This window comes from Crocodylus siamensis, chromosome 6 (genome assembly GCF_052110815.1).
Source record: "Crocodylus siamensis isolate JL-2025a chromosome 6, ASM5211081v1, whole genome shotgun sequence".
Classification (NCBI taxonomy): Eukaryota; Metazoa; Chordata; order Crocodylia; family Crocodylidae; genus Crocodylus; species Crocodylus siamensis.
Genome location: NC_143400.1, coordinates 44,637,635 through 44,648,840, shown reverse-complemented (window position 1 = coordinate 44,648,840; position 11,206 = coordinate 44,637,635). Strand labels below are relative to the sequence as shown.

Below are 11,206 nucleotides of genomic sequence, written 5' to 3'. Positions count from 1 at the left end.
GGGTGCTAGCCACTGCTGCTGCTACTGCTGCAGTTTCATCTGTAGAGAATGAAGATACACAGCAACTCATGATGTTTGCATATGAATGATTTAAAAATGGAAATAATATAATTGCATTTAAATACATCATTATAAATGATGTGACTGAAGCAACAAGTGTCTTAGAAAGTGTGAAATTTGTAAGCCTTTTTCTCACAAAATATATTGGACAGCCTAGTGGAAATCACTAATTAATAACCCACTCCCTTATCTCTCGTCTCTGATTTCACCACATACATTTTACAGAGGGTGGGGGGAAGATGGATAGATCCTCAACTTCATCAAAAATTCACTGTGCATGAGTATGGTAAAGAAACACTTATGCACATCAGCAAAAGTCTATATAGATTATTTTAAGTTATCATAGGGCAACTAATGCTTCAGGGAAATAAAGGACTTTAAAATGGAAATAATAAACATGCGTTTACATATGTCATTTTAAAAGATGTGACTGAAGCCACATATATCCTAGAAAGTGTGAAACCTGTAACCCTTTCTCACCTAACATATTGGACAGCCTCGTGGAAATCACAAAATCACAGCCCCACTCTCTTATCTCTACTGTGTTATTTTATCAGTGACATTTTTAAGGAAGATACATTTTATGTTCATGTGCTCTTCCTTTAAAACAAACCAACAACAACAAAACAGATTTTTGTTAGATGCTCAATTTCAGCCAGCCATCAGTAGGCATGAGTATGTTAAAGAAACTTGTACGCACATCAGCAGAAGGCTACATAGATTATTTTAAGTTATCATGGGGCACCTACATATTGTAATATGCCGATATTTTTGAGTCACAGCTGGAACAGGAATAAAACTGGCCAGCCTGATATAGAAAAGTAACCCAGCAAGGAATACTGCCTCTTTACAGTACTTACAGGACTGAAGAACGTTTGGGGTGGATGCCACAGCCCATCAGCAGCAGCCCATCTCCCTTGTCTTTTCAAGCCATGAAATTCAGGAAGAACACAGAGCACTAGAAAATAAAGAAAGAAAGGAAACAAATGGGGTTCTTGTTTCCTGCTCATGAATTTACTGCCATTAAATAGGCTCCCTCTCTCTCTGTCTTTCTCTCTCTCACACACTCTCCCTCTCTCTCCCCCCTTTCCCCCGCCTTCTTGATTTGTACATACATGTCTATGGCAGTAATGTCACAGCCTTCCTCTTCTATAGGACCCAAACTTATTTTCCCAATTTTTGTTAGCTTATACTGTAGCAAAACATTTTAAAACCTATTATAAACATTTCTGATTGGACAACCACCAAGTGATCTTGTTTATGTTCCTGCTGACTCAGAATTAACAAGGGCACAACAGCATTGACATGTTGTCACAAAGGGAGAATATTCACTGAGGACTCGTATTTGCTCCAGTGGTAGTCATTGTGAAGAAAGAGTTCTCTGCAAAGAGTCAAATGACTTAATTATGCAGTGGGACACAAGATAAATGATGATGGCCACAGTTCAAAGGGTAGTGAGATGCCTCATTTTGAGCCACATTGATGTTACCAGGGTGCCCAATGAAATGTACTGAGTTGAGGCCCACCTCTTTGTAGGCACTGTACATGCATGTGCTTGCATTTATTATCAAACATTTATGATCTAAAACAAAAAAAAGTGCAGGGTTCTAGGCATTCTGTATTGACACCTATGTGGGATTTAGCTAGGACCGTGGTGAAAAGGTACTAAACTAGAAGCTCAGAAGTACACCATCTGCATAATATTCTTCTGTGCTCGGAGTAACACAAATGTAGGTAGTCTGATTCAAGTGATAGCTGAACAGAATAATTGACCTTCAAGGCTTCAGAAGGTACAGATGGGGAAGAGATGGCTCTATCATCTGGACATCTCTCTTGAGATGAATATGCATGCATTTCCCTTGAGTGAAAACTGCAGCAATTCCACTGTTTCACCAGGGCACACCTCATTTATACCATCTGATGATCAAGCCCCTTGAATCTTACAACTATGCTTGATGCAGGGTGCTAGCCCTATGATATTATATGGTACTTGAAATCTCCTGAGAGATGATGGATGTGATCCTATGGGGCTCTGGCCCCACTGATTCTGGGGCAGCTTGGGATAGGGGGTCTGGATCAGCTCATCTGTACGATAATGATCTTGAGCAGCCTGAATTGCTACTTGACCAAGGCATGTGGCACTGTTCACAAGTGTCCCTACCTTGAGAAATCCCTTCCAGCCTTTCCTATGACCTTAAGGCTGTAATGTGTGTGGATGGTGCGGCGTCTCTGTCAGGTAGAATAGGATGGACATGCAGGTGTAAGTCACTCCCTGAAGGCACTCTACTTGTCCCATATGCAGTGGAGACTTTGGTGCCTCTGCAGGGTGGCAGAGAAGTGGAGTTTAGGAGTGCAGTAAACTTCCTATAGGCACAGTGGAAAGCACTGGCCATGTATAAGTGTAATTGGATTAAGACTTTCAATGGGCTGGGAGGACTGTGAAATGACACGGAGGGCTCAGAGCACTGTATGCTGAGTTGGGAGCATGATCCTGTCCACCTAAGCAGTGGATAGTGATGGTATTTTAGATCCACAGACTCTCCCCATGCATAATATGAAAAACTGGAGATGCAGATCTGGTCTCCAGACTCATCTAGAAGGTCCAGGCAGACATGGTTTTGGTTAAATGTGGTATCTTTATTACACCAACTAAATAGTTGGAAAAAAATGTTCTTTGAAAACTTTCTAGTGCAAAAAACCTTCATCAGGCTTCGGGAGGTCTGCTGTTGTTTTGTGTTCTGCTGGGTGGAATAGAAGGCAATGTGTTAAATGCAGGTCCCGAACCTACAAGTTAGCTTTGGTGATGCTTTTAATGTCTAAGGCCCATTTTTGGACTTAGCCCTTATGTCCTGATTTTTCAAAGTGCTGCTCACAGATTTCATACATTTGCATTTTTACTTGGATTCTATTGGCTGATGAGTAATCAGGTCCTAGAGCAACAGTAGCTTGCACTGGGGAAGCAGTTGAAAAGGAAAATGTCTCAATAAAGAAACAAACAAAAATGCTGGACAGGTCACAGCACCTCAGCTGCCTCTGCTGTTTCTTTATTCCGTTAATTACATCTATCACTGCCATTAAGTAACATGTTTGGTCACCTTATGGGTTGATTCCCCATTTTCTCTGAGAGAAACAGGCATTCATTCACATGACTGATAAACCTCCATGAAAAGGGTCACCATCCTTCCCCCTGCAATACAGCCCTCAGTGCTCAGTCCCTCTAGAATCAGACCACTGAATCAGAACAATTCCCCGCCAGAACCATCAACATCACCTTCTACATGATTAGACTGGCCCACGCTACCCAGAAACTGAACCCCCAGCCCCCAGTACTCCACTCCCTTATGGGACTAGACCTTCCAAACCCTGCTGCTCAGACCTCCCCCGCTTCATGTTCCCCATTCTGAAGACACAAATTAGCATCTTGTTTTCAATCACAGATCCTGGATGGGGGTGTCCTTGGGCAGATCCTGGAAACGTATGCACGACGGGACTCATTTTCATCACTCTCTGCATGAGTATAAGCAGTTCCCTTCATAGATCTGCAGGTTGCTGATAAAGACTCATATGGATTGGTTTTCAAGCCCTTTTCCCAGGCCAGGGACCTGTCTACACACCCCTATCATCATGCTGGAAGCCATTTCAGATCTCTGAGTTCAGCAAAGGTCGTAGATGCAGAATATTGGAGGTATTTGGATGCCGAAAGTTTCCAACAGGCCCCTAATGGTGTTTAATGTCCTTTGGAGTGGTCTGCCTTCCTGGGCATCCTTGGAAAGTCCAAGGCCAGGAACATATGCAGGAGCAGAGAAAATATCCAGCTTTCTTACAGGAGGGTTTATATTTCTTTTTCTAGATTATGCTGCTATATACATCGGATGGACTAAGCAGACAAGGTTCTTTGTGTAAATGTCATACATTTTATTAGAGCAACTAAATAGTTGGAAAGCCAAAATCCTGACACAGCACACGTGCACATTCTTAGATCTGGGGACATCCCTAGAGGAAACAGAGTGTGCCAGCCTGCTGGAGATATTTTTGGAAATCCTGCTCCCATAACTAAAAAGACAAAACATGCCTTTGAAAACTCAGGGACCTGTTACTCAACCCCTTTACGGCTGAAATGTTGCCCTCTATTGAGCCAGCTTTCCAGAGGAATTTTGCACTCACTGTTATCACATAACCAGTCAGGTAATTTAGGAGACTCTTTTTCCCCATGTAATAACAAAAATACAATACGCTAGTTCCCTGTCCATGCAGTGATCTTTATGCTGCTAGGGTTAGCAGGGGACTGCTGTAGGTCTTTTGAGAAGTCAGGTGCAACAAGCAGAGAGCAGCCAGAGGAGAGCCGAAGGGAACTAGCTGAGACCTATCACTCTATGATGTGCATTTCCACTTGATGATAGTTTCCCTCAAGGCTTGTTTGACAGCCTCATTCCTCAGTGTGTAGATGAAGGGGTTAAGGGAGGGCGTCACCACAGTAGTCATTAGGGCCACTGCTTTGTTGAGGTCCAAGGAGCTGGTTTCCGTGGACTGAATATGCATGAAGATGTGGGTCCCGTAAGTGATGCTGACCACGGTGATATGGGAGGCACAGGTGGAGAAGGCTTTCTGCCGCCCTTTGGCTGTGGGGATTCTGAGCACTGTGAAAAAAATGTGTATGTAAGACACTGTAGTGACCACCAAGGAGCCACAGAGAATCAGTGATGCCAAAATTAAATTCATCAGCTTCAGGAAACCAGTATCAGTGCATGCCAGTTTCACAAGTGGGGTGCTGTCACAGAAAAAGTGGTTCACTATGTTGGGGCCACAGAATGGCACCTGGAAAAAAACTATACTTGGGAAGAGAATGGAAAATAATGACCCAACCCAAGTAGTCAAGAGCAACTTAATGCAAACACGGTTGTTCATGATGGTGGTGTAACGGAGCGGGTTGCAGATGGCAACATAGCGATCAAAGGACATGATGGCCAGGAAGATGAACTCAGTCACACCCGCAAAGAAATAGAAGAAGCACTGTGTCATGCATGCCAGAAATGAAATAGTCTTCCTGTGGAAGAGCAGACCAGCCAGCAGCTTGGGCACTGTTACAGAGGTGAATAAAATCTCCATGACAGAGAAGTTCCTCAGAAAGAAGTACATAGGGGCATAGAGCTGATGGCTCACTAGTGTGATGGTGATGATGAGCAAGTTGCCTGACACGGTGACTAAGTAGAACATGAGAAAGAGGAAAAAGAGCACGATCTCTGTCTGATGGCTCAAGGAGAAGCCAATCAAGATGAACTCTGTTACCATCGTCATGTTAGCCATGGGTGCTAGCCACTGCTGCTGCTACTGCTGCAGTTTCATCTGAAGAGAATGGAAAAAACACAGCAACTCATGATGTTTGCATACAAAGGATTTAAAAATGGAAATAATTTATGTGCATACACACACACACACACACACACACACACACACATCATTATAAATGATGTGACTGAAGCAACAAGTGTCCTAGAAAATGTGAAATCTGTAACCCTTTTTTTCACAAAACATTGGACAGCCTAGTGGAATCACAAAGTGATAGCCCACTCCCTTATCTCTCCTGTGTGATTTCATCACATACATTTTTATGAAGAATACACTGTATGGTAACATGCTTTTCCTAGGGGAAAAAAAAGATTGATAGATGCTCAACTTCATCCAGACATCACTAGGCGTGAATATTTTAAAGAAACGCGTATGCACATCAGCAGAAGGCTATACAGATTATTTTAAGTTATCACAGGGCCTGTACATATTGCTATATGCCTGTATCTTTAGTCACAGGTGGAAAAGAAATAACACTGGCCAACCTAATATAGAAAAGTAACTCCAGCAAAGACTACTGCCTCTGCACAATACTTACAGGAGTGAAGAAAGGCCAGGGGAGGCTAATGGCAGAGCCCAGCAGCAGCAGCCCGTCTCCCATGTCTCTTCAAGGCATGATATTAGAGAAGAACACAAAGTACTAGAAAATTAATAAAGACATTAAAGAAACCAAGCAGCATTCTTGCTTCCTGGTAAAAAAGGCTTTGCATTAAACAGTCTCTGTCTCTCGATTTGTACATAGATGTCTATGGCAAAGATATCTCAGCCTTTGTCTTTTACAGAACTCAAACTTATTTTCCCAATTGGTTGTTAATTCATACTGTAATAAACCATTTTTTTTAACCAAGTATAACAATTTCTGATTGGACAACCATCTTTTTATGCTGCATATGTTCCTGCTGACTCAGAATTACCTAGGACACAACAGCATTGATGTGCTCCATCAAAAGTCGCCAAGGGAGAATATTCACTGAGGACTCCTTGCACTTGCTCTAGTGGTATACATCATGAAGAAAGAGTTTTATGCAAAGAGTCCAATCACTTAATTATGGAGAGGGAAACAAGATAAATTAAGTTGCCCAGAGTTCAAAGGACAGTGAAGTGATTAATTTTGAGCCATATTAACATTTCCAGGGTGCCCAATGTATACCAAGCTCAGGACTACCCCTTTGTAGGCACTGTACGTGCATGTGCTTGCATTTATTACCAAACATTTATGTTTTAAAAGGAAGAAAAAAACCAGAGGTTTCTGGATATTCCATAATTACATCTGTGTGAGATTTAGTTGGAGCCATGATGAAAAGACACTGAACTAGAAGCTCAGGAGTGCACCGCCTGCATAATTTTCTCCTTTTTTCAGAAAGTAACACTCATGTCATTAGTCTGATTCAAGGGGTAGCTGAACAGAACAACTGACCTTGGTGGCTTCAGAAGGTACAGCTTGGGAAGAGATGGCCCTTTCAGTTTTTGGGCAGGAAGAAAGAGCAGATGCTAAGGGCTGAAGAAAGCGGAGATATAGTAGAGAATTGGAGCTAGGGAGCAGAGCATAGCAATGAGAGATCTGTTCTTTATGGTTGTATTGCTATGACTCTGATGATTCCCTTACATCATAGTCTTGCACCAAAATGTCTCTTCAAAGGTATAAGGCCTCGCAGCAAATATTTGCCAAAATGTTTAGGAAAAGCAATGTGTGTTAGCAAAGACTGAAGTTAGAAGGAATTTTTTAATGGTACTATACCATGCTAAATAGAAAGGTATTTTTTCATTGCAGGTATTTTTCAGTTTCTTTTGATTTAACTCCGCTGACAGGGGAATGATAGGCGAGGCTGCAGTGTTGCAGAAAATGACCTCATGGTTAGACTGCACTGTAAGCTGATATGAGCCTAAAGTGTCCTCTTGGTGCAAAACCCAAAAGCCAACAGGACAGTTGGCTTTAATAATAGCAGTGTCACTGGCAATACTATGAGAAGTGATATTTCTATCCTATTTGGCCCTGGTGAAGCCATTCCTGGAGTTGTGTGGCCAGCTTTGGAGCCCTGACTTCAGGAAAGACAAGGGTAAAATAGAAGCAAAACCAGAGTAGCTGACAGACAAACAAAGCTTTCCCCTCCACCCCATGCCGCTTCTTCACTTGCCCCCCTCCTTGTCTCTCTGGAGCTACCTCTGCAATGAAATAACTGAAATGTGTGCAAGACACCCATTCCAAAATTTCAAGGCATGCTGCTTTGGTCAAGATCAGAAAATCCAAAAAGACTTAACTTCCTTTAAAATCAAATTTACAAAGCACTTTGTTTGTTGCTGAAGCTAGGAGGCTTCCTCTGCTATTGCCTTTATACATTACAGGCAACAGCTCATTAGTATATCAGGGTGAATGTTCTGGACAAAGAGTTTTTTCACTGAAAAATACAGTTTTAGATAACCTGATACAACTTGTGTATTCATGACAAATTTAGTAAATTGTCTTTGCTAAGAAAAGGGAAGGGAACACTGGGCAAATCTACACATTCGTTAATGAGTTGTAATTACAACACATCAAGCTTGGTGCCTGTAATAACTGGTACTGGCCATAATCGACACTACTGCACAGTAGTGCCAGCGCACACTTTTTAGGTGATACTAATGTGCAGTAGACGAATTCTGCTGCACATTAGTGTGGTTTTTGCCTGCCATACTAATGAACAGTAGAATTAGTGTACTGTGCGTGTAGCTTCTCATGTAGACATGCTCACAGAGTGGGGTAAGGAGAGGCAAAAATTAAAATAAAAAAGCAAAATAAAATAAAATAAATCAGGTTTTAAAATGAAATTGAGATTTTATTTTTGAAACAAGGCTTTTAAGAAAAGAGGGTTTTTTTCAATGTCATTTCAAAAGCAAAAACAAAGTGAATCATTTGGGTTCAGTTCAATAGAAATGCTTCAGTTGACCTGAAATGAATTGGATGGGCTACTTTCTCCAAGAAAAGTGAAAACATTTAGTTTCAGGGGGCCTGAATTTAACATTTTTTCCTTTTATTTTCCATGCATTCCTTTGAACCACAAAACTGTCAATTATTCACATATCTCTACTTACCATAATGGAAGATCACTGGATTCATCATTTAGGTTGGCCAGACTGCACCTCTGGAACCCAAATCCTCATTCTTGACTGACACGCCACCAACACCCCCAATACACCCTCTTCCCTCCTCATTGTCCAAGTTGTACTTCCCTCCCAACTATCTTTTGTTGAAGTGGACCCCTTGTTCCAGCCCTGACCAGATGCCCATCCTTAAGTTCCTTAACTAGTGTCTGTTTAACTCCCATAGCTGATGTCCATCATATCCCAGCTGTAGCCAACTTACGCAGCCAAATATACACTTATATTCTAAAAAAATTGGATAATATAAAGAGCTTTGTTGGCACGAAAAACAATGAGCAGATGTCTATTTCCTATAGTGTGTCTAATTGGTAGTTTTCCAGCTGTCTGCCCAGATGGTTTTGGTCCTGGCTTTACACTGTGCATGTGGAAGCATATGTTTGCAGACTGAGCATGGCTAGGTATGTATGTGGCTATGTATGCATACACCTGAATGTATGCCCTGGAAAACAAACAGGGAATTTCAGGACCATTAAGTAAGTGCTTAGGGTCCTTCTTCATGAAGGCAGAGACTCAGTTTACAAATGACCCTTGCTTACAGTGGGTTTGAACCTGCATCTGAACTAGAAGTAAATAATTTGATCATACATTTTCATTAGTAGTTTCAGGAGCTGGTTCATGGTAGACTCCTGTGGTTTGTCACTGTGAACATCCCTAGAGGAAGACTCTCTAGGTCTCTGAATGAAAATCTGGTGGTGGTGACAATATCTCACACAACTAGTGACAAACATGGCAAGTTGGAGACAGTACTATAAATAGGATGGCTCTGAGAAAACAGCTTCAAGTTTGAGCATAAGCCTATTGGAAATGCATCTTGTAATAAATGTCTTGTGGCTAGCTTCTACCGCACCTGGTTGTTAAATGGTCTTTCAAGAATGAGAAATAGGTTCCTTAACTAGCTGGGTGAATAGAAGATGGGACTACATGAAGACAGGTAGATAGATAGACAGACAGAGATCAGGGAGGATCATTGAGAGAGAGACTTTGAAGAGGCTTAAAATCAAGTACCAGCATCCTTTGACCAAATGTTTAGTATGTTTTCGTTGTAAAGGATGACTGGAAAGAAGGTCATCTAATGATTTCTAAGTGTGGCGTGACAAAAGTTAGAATTGAGTTCTGTTAAGTAAAGGTTATTTAGTTTTCCAATATTTTACACTGCCCATTGTTGTTAAGGTTTTCCAGACAAAGGATAAGATTGTTGCCTTTTTCTGGATCATTTAAGCTGAAAGGCAAATGTAAGTATCTTTGTGTGTGTGTGTGTAAAATGGGGGATATGTGTGTAGATGGACATGTGAGTAGACACGTAAAAGGTTTTGTCTGCTTTATGGGAAAGCTGCTTTAGGGTTTCAGTGATGCCACTAACGCTGGCAGCTGGCAGACACAAGAGATTTGACAGAGGTGCATCTCTGATTTGCTTAGGCTATTCATATGGTCTTATAAAGACCAAACTAATTAGGCTGGGTGCAATGGGCGGGGGGGGGGGGGGACAATGAAAACCTACTGGAAGAGATTGATATAAATTATGCTGGATTGACTGAACTGAACTAACAATGACAATTTAGAATAGCATAATAAATGCCTAAATTACAGGTTAAACTCCTCCATTCTTTTATCATTTTAGGACCAGGGCCTCTCAAGCTGAGACATGTCTCTGAAAAATTGCACCAGGGTGACTGAATTCATCCTCCTTGGATTCAGAACTACCAGGGACCTGAACTTTGTCTTGTTCCTGGTGGTTCTTCTCCTGTACGTTCTGTCCCTCATAGGCAATGGCCTCATCATCATCATGGTGAGGGTTGACAACAGGCTTCAGACTCCCATGTATTTTTTCCTTAGCAACCTCTCCTTCCTGGAGATCTGGTACACCACTGCTATCATCCCCAAAATGCTGGCCAACCTCTTATCAACCAGGACGACCATTTGTTTCTACTGCTGCATGGCTCAAGGGTACTTCCACTTCCTTTTTGGTATCACCGAGTTTTTCATCCTCACAGTGATGTCCTTTGATCGATACTTGGCTATCTGTCATCCCTTGAGATACACAGTACTTATGACCATGCAGGTTTGCTTCCAGCTTTCTTTGGGCGTCTGGGTTGCGGGGTTCCTCTCCATTTTTCTGCAAACATTTCTGGTGCTGCGGCTGCCCTTCTGCTGTTCCAACGTGATCAACCATTACTACTGTGACATTGGGCCCCTTCTCCAGGTTGCCTGTGGGGACACCCAGCTCATCCAATTTCTGGGCTTCATTGTCGCTGTGTCTGTGATACTCAGTTCCTTTGTATTCACAGTGGTTTCCTACGTCTTCATCATTGTCACCATCCTGCAAATTCCTTCCAGCAAGGGGAGGCAGAAAGCATTTTCTACTTGTACTTCCCACCTGACTGTGGTCAGTATCTTGTATGGTGCAGTTTTCTTCATGTATTTAAGGCCCACTGCCCACCAGTCCTCCTTTAGCCTCAACAAAGCAGTTTCTGTGCTGAATACTGTCCTCACCCCCATGTTAAATCCTTTCATATACACCCTCCGCAACAATGAATTCAAAGTGGCTTTGAGGAAGGCACTGGATTGGAAGGCAGTGAGTTTGCCCAAAGCTAGCCAGGTGGTCCATGGTGACAAACAATGCAGCTGGATACAGCACAAAGGTGCCTGTGCAACCTTGCACTAA

At 42.1% G+C, this 11,206-nt stretch overlaps 2 protein-coding genes across 2 annotated transcripts; one reads left to right on the top strand and one right to left on the bottom strand.

Annotated features, from left to right (window-relative positions):
- Positions 1–4,431: 4,431 nt before the first annotated feature.
- Positions 4,432–5,364, bottom strand: LOC149862492 (olfactory receptor 6E1-like). The gene has a single exon (XM_090053943.1). The coding sequence runs from the start codon at positions 5,362–5,364 to the stop codon at positions 4,432–4,434; it is 933 nt and encodes a 310-aa protein (XP_089910069.1).
- Positions 5,365–10,186: 4,822 nt separating this feature from the next.
- Positions 10,187–11,206, top strand: LOC149862491 (olfactory receptor 6X1-like). The gene has a single exon (XM_090053942.1). The coding sequence runs from the start codon at positions 10,187–10,189 to the stop codon at positions 11,204–11,206; it is 1,020 nt and encodes a 339-aa protein (XP_089910068.1).

Excerpts from the sequence above, each read along its gene's own strand:
- LOC149862491 (XM_090053942.1), top strand. The coding sequence starts at position 10,187 with ATGTCTCTGAAAAATTGCACCAGGGTGACTGAATTCATCCTCCTTGGA.
- LOC149862492 (XM_090053943.1), bottom strand. The coding sequence starts at position 5,364 with ATGGCTAACATGACGATGGTAACAGAGTTCATCTTGATTGGCTTCTCC.